Raw genomic sequence first — 24,425 nt, 5'->3', positions numbered from 1 at the left:
CTCTGACGTTCCACTGTAATATTTGTGTCATTTTTAGGTTGTGCAGGTGCTGTGTGTACAAAAAAGTGTTGCCTTAGATTACAGGGTCCTTAGGGGGCCCTGTAATGCGCAGTCTTTCTTTTTTAGTGCGCTCCAAGGAGCTGCGCCTCTCCTTCGGCGTCTCAGGCGCCGGAGGAGTGGGACTTGTATCCATCACCTCTTGTGAGGTGGCGGATGGTGCCTGCTCGGCAGGCACGGTCACAGAACTTTCGGACCTAGCTGCGCTTGCAGTGGTCCGAGGTTCAGCAGACACGGGGGTCTGCCGACCCTGTTTGTCAGGTGGCGGAGCAGTACAGGCTGCTCCAGCCGGGGGCGCTGGTGGCACGACCGCGGCCACACTCTGTGTGACATTCGCGGGTGCAGAAACATGTGGCGCGGCGCCCCGGCGCGTCACATCTGCGAAGGAGGGATAGGATGGGTTGTGTAGTGCGAAACGTTGACGTGCTTCTTGGAATGACAATTGAATTTGACCTTAAGTTCTACTATTTGTTTCTCTTTTTTCCATGTGGGGCATGATCGTGAGTAGGCAGCGTGATCTCCTCCACAGTTCGAACAATGAGTTGTTTCTGAGGTGCAGTCGTCGGATATGTGTTGAATGGATGCACACTTTGCGCAAGTGGCACGCCCTCTGCAACTCTGCGATCCATGACCGAAACGTTGACACTTGAAACATCGACGAGGGTTGGGGATGTATGGTCTTACACGGAGCTTACAATAGCCGGTTTCGATTGATTCTGGTAGGTCACTGGTTCCGAAGGTAATTATTACGTGTTTTGTAGGGGTCTGTTTGTTGTTGCGCCTTATTATTATTCGTTGGACTTTGACCACGTTCTGGTCCTGCCAACCTTCGAGCAGTTCACTTTCAGAGAGTTCAGTAAGATCATCATCGGAAATTACGCCACGGACAGTATTCATTGACCTGTGTGGGCCCACCGAAACAGGGGTTTCCCCAAACGCTACAAGTTTAGACAGCTTCTCATACTGAGCTTTGTCACGAACCTCCAGAAGAAGATCGCCACTTCCCATCTTTGTCACTTTATAACCTGGGCCTATTGCTTCTGTGAGAGTTTTCGACACGAGGAAGGGTGAAATCGCTCGGACTGTCTTCTTTTCGTTCTGGCTGTGGATAACATGGTACTTTGGGAATGTCGGCTTTGGTGTGTTAAGCAGGAAAGTGTCTTCGGTGCGCCCCCTTTTCAGGGAGCGATCAGGAAGGGGGGGGAAAGCTTTTGCCATAAAAATACTGTAAAATTCGGCGGCGATGGTGGCCACCCACCACCGAGCCCAACAAGGGGACGCTACAAGGTTGAAAGCAAACACTTGGAGACGTCAGCCATACATCGCCGCTATAACCTGTTATAATTACCCTAGGTTGGATAGCTACACCAGGTTAACCCTCGCCGCCAAGAAATTTGGAAGTAAACGGAAGAGAGAAGATGACAGGACAGATAAAAAGTGAGAGATAAAGACGAAGATTAGGGGGAGAGAGATAGGAAAAGGCGACTGCCGATTTCCCCTGGGTGGGTCAGCCCAGGGGTGCCGTCTACGTGAAGCCGGGGCCAAAGGGGTGTGTTGCCTCTGCCGGGGGGCCTTAAAGGTCCAATCACCCGGCGTCGGCTCAACCCCCAGGATCCCCTTTTCCCCGGACACGGCTAAGCCACGCACGGCGAGGCGTGGGAGGGGGTCGAAACCCCCCCGTTAGCTCGGGTCCGTGGTGTCGCTACACACCAAACGCCTGCTGTTTAGGGACGATTACTCTCAATGAAATCACTGAACACTACCACTTGAGGAGGCGGTCTTTTGCTCCGCCGCACAGCTAGTTATCTAGACCTCCGACCATCATGTTAAGAATGCTACAGACTAGGTATTATCCTAGTGCCACACACGTTTATTAACTTGATCTTGAGGTGTTCGGATGTCGTCCACAAGGACTGTTACCAACGCTCGGCGCAGACTACGCCACAATGCTCCAAAAGCTTCGCGTCTGCTTGAGATCATTCCGTTAAGATTACGCGCAGAACGCGAATAACCAAAATTATTCCAGAGCTTGTACAAGCGCCAGCAATAACGTTGGAAAGTTCGATGCATGATGTACAAAAGCCGGCGCGTTCCAGTGATGATCAGTTCATTGACGGCCCACGCTCTGTTCGCCTCTATCAGTGTACAGTGTGTATTGCTGTAGTTTGACTTTCCCTTTCCAAGTCATGCACGAGTTTGGCCAAATAAAGAGTTTAGTCTAACACGCCTACTGCTGCCTTCGTCTACGTCACGACCCCGTAACATCTGGTGCTGGTGCTGTTCGTTCATGTTCTGTACGCCCCCGTCAAGCCGTGCACACAGCCCACGTCACGAAGAAGACACCGACACCATCAGCGATAGTGTCGCTGATGGTGTCGGTGTCTTCTTCGTAGTGCTACTGAAAGGACTACTCTCACGATGCGGACCCCTACCGGACAAGCCAAAAGCCACGGCGACGAAGACAACAGGCACGATGACGGCCGCAGCGCCCCATTCAGCGATAGTGATGCAGCCGCCAAGGGAGCCGCCGACATTCCGTGGTTCGCCAAGTGAAAACCACGCAGCCTGGCTGGAGACGTTTGAAAGGGGCGCAACATTTACCAACTGGAACTCGGAGGACAAGCTGCGTCACGTGTACTTCTACCTGGAGGAAGAAGCAAGAACATGGCTTGAGAACCGGGAGTCCACACTTCGAACCTGGGACCTGTTTCGCAGTGCTTTCTTGGAGACGTTCACGAGCGTCGTCCGAAAAGAGAATGTGCAATGGCTTAGCTCGGCAATGCAGGATATACGTAGCGTTAGCAAAGGTTCAGCTGATTATTCTGAGCTTTCCAGATTGCCTAGGATTAGCTTGATTGTCATGCTTACTGCTGCTCCGATGACACACACACACGGTATACGTATTATGTGGCGTCAGGTTGCTTCTTCATTCTTCGTGCGCTGAACCGCTAATTGCCAGGCAACTACTTCGGGATCCGATGACATAAGCTTCTTGGCTATTCTGCGCCGTTGAGCAGAATTTGCGCTCTCCTTCACCATGGCGTTACCCACCTGCAAACGCCAGTCAGAGGCGCTATCAAGCGGCACCAGCGCATTGTCAGACGGCGACTGCCCAGTGAAGGCGAATAGCTGCGAGCGCCATGTCTACGACGTCACCCCTCTCGAATGCGCAGAGCAGCAGCGGCGAGTCGCGCGTGCCGGCGCCAGTCTATCTGGCCGGCTACGACGCCACTTCTCTCGCTCTCCGCCACCAGCAGCGGTGAGCCGCGCGCGGTGGTGGCGGAGAGCGCGTGAGATGCCGGCTCCGCACTGATCCTCGCGCATGCGCAGCACGGCTCATGACGATCCACGCGAAATCGGCTCCGGCTAGGCAAGTGTAGCTAACGCTACAAAAAAGCCGCGGCCTTACTGGAAACGCGGGTGCAACTCCCGCGCGAAACCGTGACCATATTTGCGGAAGAAATGACCTGGCTGTTCCGCCACGCTGACCCCGGCGTGCCTGAAGAGAAGAAAGCTGGTTTCCTCATGCTAGGAGTCAAGCAGGAGCTCTTCGATTTATAAGGAACCCACCGAACACCGTACAGAAATTTCTCTCGGAGGCAACAACAATAGAAAAGACACTGGAAATGCGCACCCAGCATTTCAATCGCCGCTCGACGCCAGGCTACGCAGACATTCACTCACTCTGCTCCGACGACCTGCGCGAGACCATCAGGGCCGTAGTACGTGAGGAGCTTCGTCGAATGTTCCCGTCCTCCCTACCTCAAGTTTCCTCGATCGCAGATCTTGTTCGAGAGAAAATCCACTAGTCACTGGGTAATACCCTTGAATCGCCAGAGTCGCAGCTGCAAGCCATGAGCTATGCTGCTCCGCGCCAACGTCAAGGCGCCGCACCGCCACTGCAGGTCCACCGCCAGACACCGCCGCCGCCACAACCAACGCCATACCACCCACCAGTGGGGTAAACAACCTCACGACATCGCAGGAGCGCAGTGGACTCCCCGACAACTCTCCGATCACCATCGCCAGGCCGCTACATGTCACCGCAGCGCCACCAGTACACGGGCCCTACTCGGGGCAGTTCCGAAAGCCCATATCCGGTAAACTAAGGGCAGCTGCCGATGGAGGTGCGGTTGCTGTACGACGAAATACCGAAGATCCTCCGCCGCCGCCGACGACGACGCTGCGACAAAACACGTCGCAAGCCGAAAGAAGCCCTGACGTCGAAACTTCGTGGCGCGAGGAAGACCTTAACACGGAACGCGGAAGCAGCGGAACAAACCAACGTAGCCGTGATCCGACGCCACGACCTAACCGCAACGCAAGGCGATGAACTAGCGACCTCGATGTTCTTAACGACGGTCACAGCGTCACAGCTGTTTTCGACACTGAAGCCGACTACTTTATCATCAGTGGGCCATTAGCCGCAAAGTTGAAAAAACTCAATACCGCCTGGGAAGACCCCGAAATCGGGACCGCTGTAGGACACCTAGTAACACCGGCGGAAATCTGCACAGCGAGAGTCACCATTAACAACCAGATTTATCCCGCGAGCTTCGTAGTGCTACAGCTTTGCTCGAGAGACATCATCCTTGGTATGGACTTCTTAAGCCTACATGGTGCAGTGACTGACTTCATATCCGAGGCGATAACACCATCCGCAGAAATAGCGCTACCACCACACACGCCGCCAGGAAAGCACACCTTGAATGTCACCATCCCCCATGTCACCATCCCCCCTCAGCAAACCTGGAATCAGCAAACCTGGAAGGCATCGTAAAAGGAGACCAGCACGTGTTGAACAACCGCGTGATTTGCGTCGCAAGAGGAATAGCCGAGCTCCGCGGAGGGGCTCACGAATTTCAGCAACGAGTACAAGCACGTGAACAAAGACACGAAGGTCGCCTACATCGAAGAAATTGTTCAAGCCACCAGTGCTTTCACCCTTACCGATTCTACCGAATCTATTCCGACAAACCATGCTCCTCAACTAGCTTTCGAAGTCAATCCTAGCCTGCCGATACATAAGCAACAAATCACAGCATATCCACGAGGTGAATGATGGTGAGGTGGGCGAAGCTCCGGAGGTTAGGGGTGATACCGTTAATCCTCCCAGAAGTTCGCCCGATAAAATCATCATGCAAACACGTGAGGTACGGTGAAGATCTCGTTCCTGATGCCAGAAACCGTGGTGAGGTTATTATCGAACCAAAGTCGATCACACACGTCGCAACTGTGGCCAAACGAATGGGCGAGAAATTCCCGCTCGAACCGCGCGTCGGCTCCTTGAATGTGAGACCGCTGGCGCCGCTTCGTCGCCGCTTCCCGCGCACGAGCGCCATCAAGGGCTGCCAGACGCCGCGCTCGCTTCGCCGCCGCTTCTCGGGCTCGCCTTTCAGGGTCCGCTGCTCGGAGTGCACGTTGCGCCGCGGGGTCATTGGCGCGCACATTCTCGAAAATTCGCCAGGCGCCGCGCTCGCTTCGCCGCGGCGCTCGCTTCGCCCACCAACGATGCGACACGTACGGCGACGATCCACGAGACCACCGCCGTCTAGTGGCGATTCACACAAGCGCACTATTGCACAGACTTCTACTCAGTGCTGGGCAGTATCGAAGATACATGTATCTTAGATACTATCTTAGATACTCCTTGGGTATGTTGTATCTGTATCGCGATATGTCTCGCAAGAGGTGTATCAGTATCTGTATTTCTGATACATTGAAGAATGTATCGTGTATCTTAAGATACAAGGTACTGCGATCGCACCATCACCGTGCGACACAACAAACGTTGGCTGAACGACGCTTCTCAAGCTGATACGGCTGCCGCTAGAATCACCAGAATAAAACTAAAGGCAGTCACATTATTTCATCTTTCCATCATAGTTTTGCCGCGAGAATAGAGGATCAGCTCTGAGCGTCCCTATTGGCGGAGCAGATTCACGCGGTGGCGCTCGCGTCGTCTCGATAGACAAGCGCGCGAACGTACGCCCACCCGACCTGTTGTTTTATCGCTTTTTCTTTTTAGTTGTGTCAGTAACGTGACACTTCGCACTGAGCAACTGTCCAGGGCCGCGTACCCCAACGCGCACGGCGTCTCTCGCACACAATCTGATGCTTCCGTGCCATTATCGAAGTTCCTCTTGTGTGGTGCTTCGTTACGAAGGCTGAAGAATGCAAGCATGGGGGATTGCTTTGCGTCTAGTGGCTTTCACACGTCGGAGATTTGAAGGATCTCGTCGATGTAAGTTTGACTTACATGCACTAAGATTAATTTATATGCAAATAATATTCCAACAGCTATAGCACCACCGGTACCATTGGTGGATCTAACAGAACAAGCATTCACATAACGGCTACCTTGGCGTACGTCTCTCTTTCTTTTATTCAAAGAGTTTTAAAATCATAATTTGATTATTAGCAGAAGTTATTTCTTAGCTGTCCTTCTTTTACAATCCGTACATTACATACGATTTTTTTCTATATAGTTTATTTCCGGTCTCCTTACTGCAATATGCCTTTAACGCGCTGCCAAGGTAAGCTCTCTGATTTATTCTTGCTTTTAACTGTCTGCGTCATTTCTGCTACTGTTTACATACTCCTAGTCCACTTGAATTTACTCTTATGTAAAGGCGATGTCGGGAGCAAATATATTATAATCCGGGCGCGCCTGGAGTGCACAGTAACAAAAATTCTGCTTACTACTAAGTAAAAACGTGAAATTGAGTTTCCGTTATAATAACACAAATTATTAGGATCTATTTTAAGTATGCTAGCAAATGTATTCGCGAAGTATTGTTCTACCAAATCCTCCTTCTTTCTCATGAGCGTCTGAACGAGCCGTTTTAGGCTATTTTCCATAGGCACTGAATTTAATTCTCATACTAATAGGGGTTACCCGCCACCGTGGTCTAGTGGTTATGGTGCTTGACTGCTGATCCGAAGCTCGCGGCGGCCGCATTACGATGGAGGGAAAATGCTAGAGGACCGTGTGCTTATATTTAGGTTTTAGAACCCCAGGTGGTAAAAATTTCTGGAGCCCTCCATTACAGCATCCTTCATAATCATATTGTGGTTTTGCGATGTCAAACGCAACAATTATCACTACCTCTTGGGGCTGCTGCCTGTACCGTGTTTCTATGCTTATTCGCTGTGGCTGATACGCAACCGCTTTTCTATTTTACTTAGGTATCTTTGTTTTCATTGTTTAGGCTTCCGTAAATTTTTTTACTGTTACTAATCACCAGGTAATCGGAGCTATAAGTCGCATTAGTCTGAATAGCGGTGGTGCCCTGTGGCGCTTTGTGCCACTGTACAATACGTCAGAATCGTTTCTAGGCGGCACATGTTCTTGGTGACGTACATGTCCGGTGATCCGTTATTGCGAAAACCGTAATACGTTTCGGGCAAGGTAGAACTCCACAGTGGTATTTGCAGCATTGTGCGCCGGCTTCATATTGAAATCCTTATGATTACATGGCAACCCGCTAGCTGGTCGGCAAGCAAAGCAGCGAGTCCCATCAATTACAAAAGCGACAAGCAAAAACCGCTTTCAGCGATGTGTGTAAAGAGATGTGAAGTTAAGCAGCTAAAGCAATTCCATTAAATTGCTTCGGAATGAAAATAAATACCTTGAGCAAGAAGTAAAAAAACTTTTGAGATACTCACGCACATTCATTCAAATGAAACAAAATTGGTCGCAGTTAATACATTTTCAAGCGAACATTTTCGTGCAGAGGCACTTAGTGCTACATTATATAGATATATAATAAGAAATTTGCGAATGTATCGAAGTATGTTAAGATACAATTGGAATGTATCGTATCGGATACAATCAGTGTTGTAGTATCTTGTATCTGTATCTCAAATACTTCTAGCCTGAGTATCTTGTATCGTATCGCGATACAATTTCAAAGTATCTTTGCCCAGCCCTGCTTCTACTGGACCAACGCCATCTAGGAAGTGAGACGAGAAATGGTGATGACTACACAGATTGTGTACAGTGCCATTTAGAATATCATCACTCAACTGCAGTTTGTATGTACTTCTATGAGACAGCGCCATCTATTATACTGTTCGGGAGATACTGCCGGTTACGCCTGACATGGGACAAGGTTAGACTAATAGGAGCTATGCCCCTAAAAACAGCTCAAAACCCTGCTCTTGCAATACAAGGACTGCTTTTCGTCGTCGTCGAGAATTCGGCAGACCCCAGTCGCAAAACATCGCATATTAAAGAGAAAACTGCCAGGCCACTCCGCCAGAGCCCATACAGAGTTTTGACGCGAGAACGCTAGGCCATAAAGAAACAAGTCGACGAAATGCTACCCGACGACATCATCCAGCCGTCGAAGAAGAAGGATGGGACTCTACGTTTTTGCGTCGATTATCATCACCTGAACAAAGTCACGAAGAAGGATGTGTACCCCCTTCTCCTAATAGACGACACCCTGGATCGACTCTATAACGCGAGGTACTTTTGCTCGATGGACCTCAAAACGGGCTATTGCCAAATCGAAGTAACCGACACAAGACTGCATTTGCAGCACCAGACGGCCTCTTCAAGATAAAGGTCGGCGCCTGCGACGTTAAAGCCCGTTATGGATACCGTCCTGGCTGGATTGAAGGGGCAGACGTGCCTTGTGCACATGTCTTTGCCTCAAACTTCGACAAACACCTACGGCGCCTTGCAGCTGTACTTCAGGCTATCAAGACTTCCGGACTCACCCTGAAGCCGGAAAAGTGCCGCTACGCGCACGAGGAACTCTTGTTCTTGGGCCACGTCATTAGCAAGTCTGGAGTTCGCCCTGACCCGCGGAAAACAGTTGCCGTCACTGCCTTCCCGCCGCCCACCGACAAGAAGGCCGTACACCGATTTCTTGGCTTGTGCGCCTATTACAAGCGCTTCGCCAAAGAATTTTCACGGATCGCCGAGCCGCTAACTCAACTCACGAAAGCTGACGTGGAATTCAAGTGGGAAAAGGCGCAAGTCGAAGCATTTCATGAACTGAAACGACGCCTGCAGACGCCTCCGATACTTGCGCATTTCGACGAATACGCCGAAACAGAGGTACACACCGTCACAAGCAGTGTAGGACTCGGCGCCTTCCTTGTGCAGAGGACTAACGGAATGGAAAGGGTCATCAGTTATACTAGCTGGTCGCTATCAAAAGCGGAAGCGAACTATTCCACAACCCGTTAAAGAACCGCAGGTAGTCGAAATTTCCGGAGCCCTCCACTACGGCGTCTCTCTTAATCATATCGTGGTTTTGGGACGTTAAGCCCCAGCTATTATTATTAAATATTCCACAACAGAAAATGACTGCCTTCTCATCATCTGGGCTACGTCAAAGTTTCGCCCCCTACCTCTACGGCAGGCCCTTCAAGGTTGTGAGCGACCACCACGGGCTGTGTTGGCTAGCTAACCTAAAGGACCCTTCAGGTCTTCTCGCACGGTGGAGTTTGAGACTTCAAGAATTCGACATTAGTGTCCTTTACAAGTCCAGAAATAAACACTCAGAGTCTGACTGCCTGTCTCGTGCCCCCGTCGACCCACCGCCGCAAGACGGCCAGGATGATGAGTCTTTCTTGGAAAGCATAGGTGCCGACGATTTCGCTGAAAGACAGCGTGAAGATTCCGAAGTCAGGGGCCTTATAGACGATTTTCCGATGGCGTCCCCGCACCGTGGCCGTCCCCCTACCCTGGCCGTCTCCATGGCCACTCCATGGCCATCCCCATTCCGTGGCCTGGCAGCACTGCTCAATATGTCTCCATCCACGTCGCGTCGTCTGCTCGGCGTTCCCATAGCGTCTGCGCGCACGCGAGTAAAAACGAGCAGACGGCAGCACCGGAAAAGTAAACATGGCGGCACCTGTGGATGCAGTTTCCTTCTGCAACGAATTTATCACGTCGCCGTCCTGCGCTGTGTGGCCCGTAAGTTCAAAACCTACGCATTTATTTGCTTTATATTCGCGTCCTGAAGCTTCGAGAGCAATGCACTCGTCGGTATTTTGCAATGTTTCCAAGATTCATTCTCATATTGTCGGAGACAAGGCTTAGCAGGCACGGCTAAATAAACACAGCTGATCGCAATAATAAAGACAAAGCATACCTGACGCTTTTTCTCCAGCGTGAGCTGACACAAAGCGATGGCCGATTTTGCCATTTATTTATTGCTGTGAGGACAGTGGGCGAGTAGCAAGCGCGAGTTCGGATCGAAGCGGGCTGTCGCGTCTGCATGGGTGCTGCCATGTAACCCCAGCTACTGGCGCTTGCTAATACAACAATTAAAGGCATACACCATAAATACGAGGTAGATTAAACATATCGCTTATCGTTTTGGCGTGGTACATACCAAACAAACGCCAATGTCTGAACGTTTTCAACTTTGAGGCGATTACATTTAGAACTGTTTTGCTGTGCAAGCATGTGACTTGCTTACACTCTGCTGCAACCAGCTTGTGTGGTACGGCCACGGTACGGCCACGGCCGCTTCGCTGGCCCAATGCGTTGGCTGGGGCAAATGGCTGGGGGAAGGCCAGTTACGATCACGTGATCAAACATGGCAGCGCCCGTGCGCCGCTGCGGAAAATCGTCTATAGAATACCTCGAGGGCAAGACCGCCGTTGTTCCGAAGGTATTCAAGCGAGCACTGAAGTCGTTTTTCTTACGCAACGGCATTCTCGACAAGAACTTCTCACCATTTCGAACGAAACACCTTCTCGTGATGCCTTCAGCATTGCGACCAGAAGTCCTTCAGGTCCTGCGAGACGAGCGAACGCAGGACACCTCGGTGTTTCCCGAACGCTGGCAAGGATACAGGAAAAGTAGTACTGGCCGCGACTTGCCGCCAACGTCACTAGCTACGTAAGGACATGTAAAGCCTGTCAGCGAAGCAAGACACCGCGAACAAGACCAGCAGGCTTTCTTCGGCCGATCGAGCCACCTCGATGACCGTTCCAGCAGATCAGGATGGACCTCCTGGGGCCGTTCTCAACGTCGACTTGCGGAAATAAGTAGATCGTCGTAGCTACCGACTACCTCATCAGCTACGCCGAAACACGGGCCTGCCCAAAGACAGTGCCGCCGAGGTAGCTAAGTTCTTCGTTGAGAACCTCGTCCTGCATCAGGGCGCCCCAGAGGTCCTCATCACGGACAGAGGTACCGCGTTTACTGCGGACCTAACTCAGGCTATTCTGAGATACAGCCAGGCAAGTCACCGCCAGACCACTGCCTACCACCCACAGGCAAATGATCTCACTGAGCGTCTAAACAAGGCCATCGCCGACATGCTGGCCAGGTACGTCGATGTCGAACGCAAGACCTGGAATGCCATCCTTCCGTACGTGACCTTCGCATACGACATGACCGTGCAAGAAACTATGCAGATGACGCCTTACAAGCTGGTGTATGGAAGTAACTATGGTTACGACACTCGATGCCGTGCTACCCAACATCACCGACGAAGAAAATGTCGACGTCACTGTCTGCCTTCAGCACACCGAAGAAGCCAGACAACTCGCCCGTCTGCTCATCAAGAACCAGCAAAAAAACGATAGCCGCCACTACAATCTACGACGACGCCACATGGAATACCAACCTGCCGACCGTGTGTGGGTCTGGACGCCAGTACACCGACGAAGACTTAGCGAGAAGCTTCTTCGACGATACTTCGGACTGTACAGGGTACCTCGACGTCTCGGCGAACTCGACTATGAGGTTGCCCCGACGGCATCACGAGCTCTGAGGTGCCGGGCGCGACTCGAGGTCGTGCATGTGGTGCACCTTAACCCGAACTTGAGGATTCTAAATTTTGCTCATGTTGCTGCGCTTTCGTACTGCATGCATAGGCATTGCCACACGCGTTCATTAACTTTATCTTGATGTGTTCGAATGTCGCCCGCAAGGACTGTTACCGACGCTCGGCGCAGACCACGCCACAATGCTTCACAAGCTTCGTGTCTGTTTGAGATCATTCCTTTAAGATTACGCACAGAACGCGAATAGCCAAGATTACTCCAGAACTTCTACAAGCGCCAGCGATAACGCTGGGAAGTTCGATGCACGATGTATAAAAGCCGGCGCATTCCAGTGATGATCAGTTCATCGAAGGCCGACGCTCTGTTGGCCGTTATCAGTGTACAGTGTGTATTGCTGTAGTCTGACCTTCCGTTTCCCGGCCCCAAGTTCGGCAAAATAAAGCGTTTAGTCTAACACGCTCACTGCTGCCTTCGTCGACTCACGACCCTGTGACACTAGTCTATCTTTCCGCAGTATCATGTCTTCGGAGGCTTTCGAGTCTACCTGCCCTGACTGCGGGAAGGTTAGTAACCTTGAATATGTATTCTGGAGGTGCCCCTCGTTACGGGGCCCGAGTCGGCTCACAGAACAGGATTGGGACTCTACCTTACGAAGTCCAGAGTTTCTACTACAACTGCGGGCTGTCCAGAGAGCCCATCATGCGGCGGTAAGACTAGGCCTCCCCGTCCTCGCGTGGAGCAGCTCGCAGCGTTGCTCTAAAAGACTAGCTTTTATCAAGACCCAAATAAAGTTCTGTGCCTGTCTGTCTATCTGGTGACTAGTAATTCTAACAAAACCGATACCCAAAAAGAGACCGTGGCCCAGGGGCGTAGCCAGAAATTTTTTTCGGGGGGGGGGGGTTCAACCATACTTTATGTATGTTCGTGCGTGTGTTTGTATGTGTGCGTGCATATATACGCAAGCAAAATTGAAAAATTTCGGGGTTCCTCCCACCCACGTTGCGTCTGATGTTTTGCCAAGTAGACTACTTGGGCCACTAAGGATGTGTCGGTGTGGGCATGTACAGACAGCAGAGCGAGTGACGATTAGCATGTCACCATATTTATTGTCTGTTCTCGGCGTCACTGCGATGATCGGCGATTCGGCGTGATTGCGCAAATCAAGTTGTGTGTGTCGCGCGAGCTTGCAAGGCATGTGCACTTCGCTGTGACGCCTCAAAGCAGTTTATACTCCGACATACTGCCGGCGCTCGCGTTCGAGCGTGCACGTCTATTTCAGAGAGCGGCGGACGCGTTATCCGAAGGTTGTAGGTTCGGTGCTTACCAGCGGCAAGTTGTGTTTTCGTCCACGTTAATTTCTTTATAATTATGTCATAATTACTACACTACAGTTGAAGACTACAAATGGTGTTCCCTCTGGCTTCCTTGGCTTTATTGCCTGTTTGCTTCATTAGTTGGCGTTTAACGAAGAAAACTAATCCTTGATCAATTTCCCTCCTTTCTTTAATTACAATGATATCTTTTCATTTATGCTATTTATGTCATGGCATACATGACATGCATATCCTACCGTTCGTGTCATGGCATGTCATTCATTACTGCATGTTTTGTCATGACGCACATTCTGTTAGTATATGCCAGGGTGTCGGAATGGAACGAAAACCGAAAACGAAAAACGCAAAAAACGATATTTCGGACCGGAACGAAAACGTAACCGAAACTTTATCTAATATTTCGTTCCGGAGTGAAAACGAAATTTTTTCAATCGTTTTTCGGTTCACGAGAAAACTTCGAAATCCGGAGCAACTGAGCTCGTGCAATGTGAGCATATCTTAGGGTACGGTATTAGCGCGTACCTCAGGCAGGAATTCTAAAGCAAAGATATGTTGAAATTGTGCGAAAAACGAAAACAGTGGCAAACCACAGATGTTTATATTAACGCAGGTGAACTTTTGCGCGCCTGTCACCCAGGCCAGCAAAGAGAGGGCATTGTCGGCGCTGAAGTTTGTTACAGCGAAAGCTGTTATGAGATCACAACAGCTGATTTTGGCGCCATAGTTGTCCACCGCCGCCGGTATCCATGACCGCTATCGCGTGATATAAAAAAAATAAATGAGAAACAAATTTCTAGGATCGGATGGCATTTCAACCCGCGCCCTCTGCGTGGCAGTCGGGTCTTCCACCACAGTGTCACGCTAGTGCTTGTAACTCCTTCGCAAAAATACTCTATACAGGCGTCATGTCGGGCAAGGAATCGTGTTAATATATGCAATGTAGCGTGGCAGAAGAGTAAAATAACAACCAGTCATCACACAATGCCAATAGCGCTAAGAGTGTGTTGTTTAGAGCTTCCCACCAGTGTTGCGGAGTTGCCCCACCAGAAATGGAATGACTCCGGAATCATTCCACATTGTCGTGACCACGGAATGGAATGGGGGCAATGCTTGGAGGAATGGAATGAGAATGGAATTAAGCGCCTTTTGCACGGAATGAAATGGGAATGGAATTAGGTCTGTTTCCTAATATAGAGCACGTTGCTGTTTTTCAATCTTCTAACATTATCAAGTCAGAGCCTGAAAATTGACAATAAAGCAGTATTTTTAGAATGGCTTCGCTGATTACAAGCACGGTATATTTATAAGCAACGCGCCTCCTAGAAGCCGAGGCATAAGCTAGTGTGCAAAAAAATGCATTATTCCAGCAGATACCGAAGGGAGAAGCAAGTTACCCCAGCGCGTTGGTTCCCATTGATACCCCCATACCAAAGTGGCGAATACTCTATGCACAGCCTGATCTTTATCTCACGAGCAGTTTCGTACCTGACACACGTAAATACCCTTTGAGACATTGCATACCTGCGCACAGGCGAACACAGAAAGTTCTCCTCACCCCATCTATGCTTGCGAGGAGCGCTTGTCAAGCGTGAGTGCTGACGAGCAGTGCGGCCCAGTGTTCCGTATTCGATACAAACGCACAAGGTGCCCGAGCGGTGCACTGTTCCAACTAATACGTTATTGCCCATTAACCAAATCTTATTTTTCTCCATATTCACAACCGCTCCAGACGCGTGGCAAAATTGCTTAGTCTTCTTGAATACTACTTTTGTCAGCATAAAAATACGCTACGTCGTCATTTTAGCATTAACACATTTAAGCATAAACATTATTAAAACACCGCCATTCGTTCAAACATGCTGACCATGCAAATACTATAAGTAGCGGGAGAACTGCCCTTATGGGAATTAGTAGGGTGGTTTTACTGCCCGAGATATGTAATTAAGCTACTATCCCTCGACCTTGGTAACCTGTTTTGCGCACTATTGCAGTTCTTAATTCATCTGATGACATCAGCTTTATGGGGCGTTCATTCTTAACTCAATAAAGCTATCAAGATGCCTTTCTTACGTGGAGGAATTACACTGATGGAATTGAAGTGCCCGGCCATTACCGGAGTGCGAATGGGCTAAGTTTTTTCTTTCCGAGGAATTGAAAAGAATGGAATTGCGGCAAGTTCTACTTCCCCGCAACGGAATTAAAATGCAATAGAGGCGCCCATTCCGCCAAACTGCTTCCCACCCACTGCAAAGTGCTCAGCCATAATTCTTTATCATCATCACTCACAGCGCAAAGGTCACATAATGCCTTACATGTGTGGAGCGTGTACCACGAGACTCCGAAGAATGACGAAAAATGGCATAGTGGGAACTTCTCTACTTCAGAAGAATTGGGATGATTTATGGCGTAGTGGGTACCTTGCATGTGCACTTGTATTATTGCCCCAAGAGACTGTCCAGCGGGCTCTACAAAGTCCGCTCTTCCAGCTTTCGTTGTGACTGTGCTGCGTGTGTCGCGCAGGCCTGGCGACCTCTTTATCAGAACAGCGGTCTCGCACATCAGAGAGTACACCCAATGACGTACTGCTTCTGAGATCGTGCTCACTCCCTTGACACAAAGCATTGAGCCCACTAAAAAAAATTCGTATTTGTCTTTTGAGAAAATAAATACTATGACTTTGAAATTAATACTGGTTTGTGCTAGTTGGTAGAAATTCGTGGTACAGCTACTTCCGCTCCTCTGAAGAACGTATTTTACCTTTGTCCCACATTCCTAAGAGGAGGGCAAGTATCTACATCACAAATCCAATGTTGGTTTTGATTACCTTAACTTCAAATTTTTCCATAAAAAAACCGTTAAGAAGCGTTACGGAACATTTTTTTTTTCGTTCTGGAACAGAAACGGAACGGAACTTTTTGCGGGGGAACGAAAGTAAAACCGAAACGAAAAACATTTCGTTCCGACACCCTGGTATATGCCACGTTAATGAACTGACGATGATGGTTTCACGACGTGTGCATCATGTCGATTAGGCTGTTCGTGTCGTGGCATGTCATTCACGTTTGTCATTAAGGCATGCGCATAAAAAGAAAATTGATAACAAACCTTTTGTGGCACAAAGCTTTCCGCGTAGCTTTGTGCTTTCATAATGCCGCCACCTTGCGGGATTCCAGAGAGCTCATTTGCAAAACTAAGGTAATGAAAGCACAACCATGGTATCTAGGTATCACCTAGGCATCGTTATGTATTTTTTGACAAAAAAATGACAGATCAATAACGTAATCAAAGAGATCCTGAAATAGAAGAGTACGGATGCATTCATGTAGCAAGTGTCAGTCTTTAAAGATTGCAAAACTGTTTTTAGACATCCGTCTGTGATTGATAAGCTACGGTACGAGCGAGTGGTACATCATCAAAGATGAAGATTCCGCGAATTATTTGCATGTGTTAGAGGAAGAAGCGGCTATGTCCGCTCCATATATGAGCTGGAAATATAGAGAAGGGGCTGACTAAGCGAAGCATAAGTCTGTGTATACAAAATTCAAATATCCAAATATTTGCAGAGCGCCTTCTAACTTATTCCGTCGTCTCCCTGTCCTCAAACAAACAATAGGCCGCTTCTCCTGCAGCCTACGGACTCGTTGCGTGGCTTATTCTGAACACTGGTCCCTGCACGCATTAAGCTTCGACCGCACGTCAAGAAACTAAAGAAACTCATCATTTTGAGAATTCACCTTCCGAAAATTATTTTGAGGAGAATTTGTAATTTGAGTATTTGCACATCGCCATCCATTCGACGATATTCTGTTGTCATGGATTTCGCCACGCGACTTGCATGAAAATTTGCCGGAGACTCCAAAAATGAGATCCAAGAAGAATCTGTAACTGTATGCCTCGAAATTCTGGGTATTGGATAAACAGTATTCGCATAAGGTATTTCTGTTCAGTTGTTTCTCCTGATTCCATGCTGAATTAAACGAAATGCGCGTATGGATCCCCCTTCGTGCGCGATCTCAAGAGAGTCCCGTACAAGACGCCACGGTCAGTGTCGTCCACAGAAGCACGGCAAGTAGAGACACGGCGTTTCCCGCAGTGGCAGCGTTGCAGTGGTGCCTATCGGCGCATAAGCACACCTCCTTCACGAAGTGGCTGGACACATGCTCCGTGAAGCAGCCCGTCTGCTTGCCGTTGACGCACATCCACGTTACGTTCGCTGGCTTGCCTGAGGTCGCGAACAAAAGAAAAAAAAGAGTAATGAAAGAGTTACGACTTTTGGCAATCTCAATTTCTCTATAGAAGCAAAAGAAAGACGCGGTTTAGCTTTTCATATTCTAATACTGCGGTAGAAGACTTACATTTCACACATGGTCCTCGATGTAGTGCATGAACATACTCAGTAATTTTATTGCTACTTATACCTTTTAATGTATACTCAAATATGGCTCTTGGTGTTTCAGGCAGACGTTAGGAGTGGACATTCATAAGTGAAAATATTCCAGAGCATTCAGAAGCTATGAGGTCAGTGTCGATTTAGCAGTAAATGCGACAAAATTGCGCTAGAGTTGCGTCGATGGGTGACACCGGCGGGCTCGAGTAACTGTCAACAGCACCGCCAGTCTTGGCGCAGAGACCGTATCTCGAGACGATCACTTTCGGCGACATTGTGCCTCCTCTGCGTGGCGCAGAATCTCGCGTGTGCAATGACTGAAGTGAATTGCCTGTCCGCCTTTCCTCAACTAGCCAATCAGCGCACGCTAGAAAGTGATGACTCCTAAAGTGATCGTCTCCGAATACGGCCCCAGCAGGCCTCGCACCTCGACGGTGTTCGCATAGGTGCGCTCATTGTTCTCCGCGAGGGGGAGCAAAGTTTCGAGTCCGAGAGAAAATGAGCTTCGTAATGGAGGCGAAAATGAAAATGAAGCGATGGAGTGCTTCTCCCAATTGCCTTTCTGGTCCCCGGCTTTCCTGAGATAAAGCTGGGAAGTTAACAGCTCTTGGATTGCAACATCAGGGGTCCTCGGCCATCATTATCACCAGAACCCTGCCTTGCCATAACCACGCACTTCAAACAATGACGGGACAAGTCCGACTGAGTAAAGGTATGGAGCCGACTTCATGCCCCCCTGAGACGACTAGCGGGAGCGGCAGTCGTCTCAACGCGCTCGCGTGCACGTGGGAAGAAACAGCCAACGCTGTGGAAAGCGTGTCAAGCGTCTGAACACGCTCGCTTCCACGCGGGACCTCGATGAAGATGTTCCACACTAGCCAATGAGGCATGCGCCTTTGGAGCAGTACAAAGATAAATAAGCGCCTGTGGGGTAGTGGTTGGAGCCTCGGGCTCTAGGGGCCTGGAGTTCAAACGCCACCTTCGGAACAACAATTTTTTTTTACAGCGAAAGCTGTTATGAGATCATTTCACCGGCCGTTTTTGGCGCCGTAGCTGTCCGCCGCCGCCACCGGTGTCCGTAACCAGTATCGCTCGAAATAAGAAAAAAAAAACGAAATAAGAAAAAAATTAAAGGATGGAACGAGGTTCGAACCATGGCCCTCTGCGTGGGCGCCCAGTATTCAACCTCTGAGCCATGCCGTTTTTTTTCCTTTATTGCCTGTTATTAGACATGTACATCAGACAATAAAGACATGAAAGAAAGACAAAAGTTGTGTCCGTCCTGCTGGACAGACACAAGTTTAAAATTCCTTGAGCGCTGTCAAGGGTTCTACCCTCGACAACCACTCAGGTACAAACTCCTGAGCTTTCTGGAGTTCCACAAACGTGGTCATACACTCACGAAAATACATCCGTGCGGGCCGTGCATCTGGATCGCAATAAAATCCCGCCATACGAGCCAGCCATAAACAGTGAAGGCCTGTTAACATTATTAGGTCTAACGGCAATCCATGATCGTCATCTATTGGGAGAAATCTGAGCCATACCGGTGCTTGAAACTGCAGCCTGTATAGGAACTTTTTGCAAAGCATTTTCAAGCCATGCCGGTGCTTGAAACTGCTTTGCAAGAAGGTCCTATACACCAGAGCACGCCTGTCTCGCACCCAGGCTGCTGGCGAGCCGAGCGGATACTCTCGCATCCAGACGCCGGGCTGACCGGGGCTGCCATGGCGCGCGCGGGCTGCAGCAAGTAGATAGGGCAAGCTGCAGTCCTGGGGCTTTAAAGTGCGAAAAAGTACCCGTTCACGCCGCTTCAGCGTATAAGAGCTCGTCTGGGCACTACTGCGTCGTCTTTGGATGCCGCCCCGCCACGGTGGTCTAGTGGTTATGGCGCTCGACTGCTGACCCGAAGGTCGCGGGATCGAATCCCGGCCGCGGCGGCTGCATTTTCGATGGAGGCGAAAATGTCTGAGGCCCGTGTACTTAGATTTAGGTGCACGTTAAAGAACCCCAGGTGGTCGAAATTTCCGGAGCCCTCCACTACGGCGTCTCTCATAATCATATCGTGGTTTTGGGACGTTAAACCCGAGATATTATTATTATTATCTTTGGATGCCAAAACAAGCAGCGCAACAAGAGGATATTAGCGTTGTCTGCGACGATTACGACGAGCCATGGAAATAGTGCCGGTGCGGTGTTTTCAGCTTCGCCGCGAGTGGATAACCGTGATTCAAGCAAAAAACTAGGAGCCGAGTGAAAATGCGCGAGTAAGTACACTAACAGCGTGTATTCTGCAGTGTGATGCCCACCTATTTCATTTTGCGAACCTAATTTGCGTGACACGCAGCTGGGTCGAAGGCAGGCGCGAGCTTTTGTGTGGGGGTGCACTTCACACCTTTGAGCGTTTCCTTTGACGAAAATCTAGTGCAAGGTAGTGCTTTCAAGCACAAGCAATCAGCATGCTTTGCCACTTTCAACGTAGTATTAAGCTTTAGTGCTTTTGATGGCATCCACACCTTCGAGATTTCGTCTTCAAAAGCTGGCCATAATTTCTGGCCAGCTTTTCTGGCCAGCTGGCCAGAACAGCTGGCCAGAATTTCGTGATTTCATTTCAGTGTTTCATGTCCTCAAATTTATTTGGACACGAGGCATCCAGCTGCACATAATACATATATTGGCACGTAAGTAAACAGTACTCGCGCCAGCGTCCTTTACGTCGCAGGCGTAGCTAACCGGCTTAACTAAGAGTAGCACAGTTTCGCTTGTAAAGCACCATCGTTACAAGAATAAAATGGCTCAGGTAGCTTCCAAAAGGGATCGCTGAACGATACTTCAGGTTATACTCTCTGATAGCACGCTTTTGTGAGCAAGACGCATTATAGTAAGAGCGCCCGTGAAACAAAAATTACGTTCCGCGAAACTACCCGTAAAGCGTACTCTAATTATTACGCGATGCATGCTGAAATGATGAGCTTTCACAAAGATCTGTGCACAACTTGTAATATGGGGCAACAAAACATCGTTTCACTCTTTCGCGAGCTGCACTGCAATCACGATTGACGCGTACTACAGCGAGAACGTTTTTTTACGAATGTAAGAGCGTACATATCTGACGAGGTTGCTTCCGCAGCCCACTCAGCACGTACTGTATACATTGTGGACTTGCATGAGGAAGATGTTGTTGATGTTCCAATAAAATCAGCGAAAATGTACAGGCTAGAAAAGACGCGAAACACGCTCTCCGACGGGCTGAGTTTCGGAAGTTTCACGTTTGCTCTGTGTAGCGTCTGCTGGCGTGGCAGCCCGCACATGTTGTTTCGTCGCGTGTGCGATAGATGGCGCGACGCGCGACGCAAATATGGCGATGCGCATGGAATTCGCTGTGTTCTGGTCTATACAGGCTTCATGTCGGGAAGGAACCACATAAGCATATGCAATATAGCGTGGTAGAAGAGTAAAATAAGCACCAAGCGTCGCACAACGCGAGTTCTGTAACCAGGCGTCACACAATGCGAATTGCGCAACGAGTAGGTTGTTGGTTGCTTCCAACCCATTACAAAGGGCTCTGTCATAATTCTTCATCGTCATCAGGCACAGCATCAACAAAGTGCGCATAATGCCTTACATGCGTTTAGCAGGTACCACGGTTCTCCGTAGAATGACGAAAAACGGCACAGTGCCTGCTGCCCTACTTCTCAAAAATACAATAATTTATAGCGTAGTGGGTTCCTCGCAAGTGCACTTGTATTGGTTGCCAAGGAAGCCCATAAGCGCATGATCCATTTCGTCGGGGTCTCAGTAAAGTTCTTCGCCCCCCCCCCCCCGTCTTTCTTCCACGTCAACATATGTTATACAGCATGACGGGAGACGGAAATAGCGACCGGGCGTCACCCAATGCAAATTACATAACTGGTGGGCCGTTTAAAGCTTCCAACCCATTACAAAGGGCTGAGCCATAATTCTTCATTGTCATCAGTCGTCGCTTCAACAAAGTGCACATAATGCCTTACAGACGTGTAGCTGGTGCCTCGCTTCTCCGCAGAATGACGAATAATGGCTTTGAAGGTGCTTCCCATCTTCACAAAAATTGTGATTTATGGCGTAGTGGGTACCTTTCTAGTGTACTTGTATTGTAGCCCCAAGAGAGCTTACAGCGGGCTCTAGAAACGCCGCTCTTTCTGCTTTCGCTGTGACTGTGCTGCGGTTTCAGCGCAGGCCTGGCGTTTTTTAATTTGGTTCACACTAAATTCACGTGCAATAAATTCAAAAACAAGGGTATACAAAAATTTAATCACTGATATGCAACTGAGCTCACTTTCCTTGCACCAACAAATCGATGCGTAGCTCAGTCACACTAAGGGCCAGCAGCATGTTGGTTGCTGGATTCAGCCGATTCCTATGCTGATTTTTCAGATAGGCTAGTATCGAGAATGCCTGCTCACAAGCATATGCTGTTGCCAATGGCAGCAGCATGTCCACTGCCTTATCAAACAGACGTGGGAATAAACGAGCAGCCTCCATCCAGAAGGCAACACCACCAGCCAACTTTCTGTTCATACGCAGTGTTAGCCCGAAGTTCTAGAAATAACTTAACCGTACGGTCCGTTTTCGGAGTCTGGCTGGCTACAAGCTGCTGGCGGGATTTATTGCGCAGCTCGCGCGTTTCTGTTATGCACTGAGATGTGCTTATTGAAACACGGGTGTGAGTAATGGAGGTCCTTAGATCGATCGCACCTCCGGTTCGCCATCTAAGTGACTTGGCGAGTGCGGAACCAGGGCGAACCAGGGAGAAGAAGCTGGAATGCGCCGCAAGATGCTTACGGCCATTCAGTGCAGCTACTTGTAAATACTGTAATATACCCGTTTCTGTCCCTCCCGTGTTTTCGTGATTCCCGAGACAATTTGGTAGAGGTTCGGGGCAGCAGAAGCGCTGAACAACGGCGCTCCGCAGTGGTCGTCGACTCAGAGTTTCCATCACAGAAGACGAGACCAACGCCGCGACCACTCCTGCACCGGCCACGACAGTGCCTGCACCGGCCACGGCAACGCTTGCACCGGCCACAACACCACCAACGTGCGTGCTGACGCACCCGAAGAACCTGGGACGTTCTGTGGTACGGATGAAGTCGGAGTCGAAGATTGGATCGCTGACTATGAACGTACCAGTGCGATCATTCGATATGACCCGACTCTTATGTTGGCCAATTCGTCCACTTCGACCAAAAGGTACGGCGAAGGTATGGTACGAGAACCATGAGGAGGAGATCGGAAGCTGGGACCATTTTAAGCAAAAAACTTTGCGACTTATTTGGGAAGCCCATGGGTTGAAAGGCAGCCGCAAAGAAAGAGCTAGTCATCCGTGCTCAGGCGTAAACTGAACCATACATATCGTGCATTCAGGACGTGCTGGCTCTTTGTCGTCAAGTCGACAAGGACATGTCGAAGTCGGTCAAAGTTGGCCACGTGTTCAAGGGAATAGCAGACGACGCGTTCAACCTATTACTTTGCCGGAATTGTGCGACCGTCGACGAAATTATTGAGGAATGCCGGCGTTTTGAACAGGCCAAAAGCCGGCGTATTGCAGAGTCATTCACTCGGTTGCCAAACACCGCTGCGTCGTCCTCATGCGAAGATGGCTGACTTAGCTCTCGTCTGCAGTCGTCACCGGCGTCCGAAATTACACGAATCGTCCATCGGGAAATAGAGGCAATTACAGCTGCTCTTTCGACCGAAGGCCACGTTGATTCGCACAGGCCCTCAGTTTCTCTAGTCCAGTCAAATGTGCGGAACGAACTCGGGAATTTGGGCTTCGCTGTCTGCGCCGTTGCTCAGACTTAGACAACTGACTTCCGCTCAAGGTCGCCACCGCGCCCCAGGTCGCCGCCCCAGGAACAACGGTTCTATCCGTGCTCTCGTAATCCGGCTAAATGGCGGACCGCGAATGATCGGCTGATCTGCTTCAACTGCCGCCGTAAAGGTCACGTCGCACGACATTGTAACAACCGTTGGTCTTCTCCTTTAAGAACCCGGTACGCCACTGCTAGACGCGGCGACAGCTACCGCCATTTCCAGCCTCCCGAGCCGTACACCGATAGCTACCGCCGTTCCCAGTCTTTCGAGCGATAGAACAAAGACAAAGAAGAACGAGACAAAGAAGCTGGAATGCGGTGCGAGATGCTGGCGGCCATTCGGTGCAGCTACTTGTAAATATTCTAATATACCCCCTCCTGTCTCCCCCGTGAATTCGCGATTACCGTGACAATATATACAAGGCTATGCTATAGGCTCTGCTAACGTGCCTGGATAGCCGAGTGGTTACGATGCTCGCTTTCGGATCGTGGGTAGGCGGGTTCGGATCCCGCCTCGCCAAGAATTTCCATTTCTGTGTTCCTCTTTCTTTCTATCTCTTTTTTTTCTGTCTGTCTCTTCTCTTTCTTTCTCTACCTGTACTCGTTCGGTCAGCCGTCAGAATTATTCCATCCTACGCCGGCAAATCGGCGCACGTGTTCTGGTAGCGAAGCACAAGATGAAGAAAAGGAAGTTGAATTTGAAGAGAGCGCGGGCTGTTTCATGATGACGATTATGTTTGTTCACCCATCACGGATAAACGGCGAGCTTAAACAGCTCCGCTGTAAAAAAAACATAAATTTTGCAGTAATTAACTTTAACAGGGAAGAGGGCCGGGCTGAAGACGCCGGTGCTTCTGTGCGTGACGGCATGAATTTAGGAGTGCACGTAGCTGAATCGGTAGGGTTATTCTAAGCAGGATGAACGCCTGGAAATAAAAATGCAGCTCAACGACGAATAAATTGGCGTGTACGTCTTGACTGGAGCGCCTCTGTGACAACGCTTGCCATTGACCATTTATTTAAGAATGGTTGAAAGAG

The 24,425-nt window shown here is 49.6% G+C and overlaps 1 protein-coding gene across 1 annotated transcript in view; it reads right to left on the bottom strand.

The window, feature by feature from the left end:
* Nucleotides 1-16,383: 16,383 nt before the first annotated feature.
* LOC119383771 (uncharacterized) overlaps nucleotides 16,384-24,425 on the bottom strand; it is a 31,052-nt gene continuing 23,010 nt past the window's right edge. Inside the window, exon 3 of the mRNA XM_037652070.1 lies at nucleotides 16,384-17,373. Coding sequence (XP_037507998.1) covers nucleotides 17,165-17,373 — 209 coding nt within the window. The 3' untranslated portion in view covers nucleotides 16,384-17,164. The remainder of the gene's footprint in view (nucleotides 17,374-24,425) is intronic.

Source organism: Rhipicephalus sanguineus, chromosome 2, assembly GCF_013339695.2.
Source record: "Rhipicephalus sanguineus isolate Rsan-2018 chromosome 2, BIME_Rsan_1.4, whole genome shotgun sequence".
NCBI lineage: Eukaryota > Metazoa > Arthropoda > Arachnida > Ixodida > Ixodidae > Rhipicephalus > Rhipicephalus sanguineus.
Note: the sequence above shows the minus strand (reverse complement) of the source record. Positions and strands in the feature narration are given on the sequence as shown.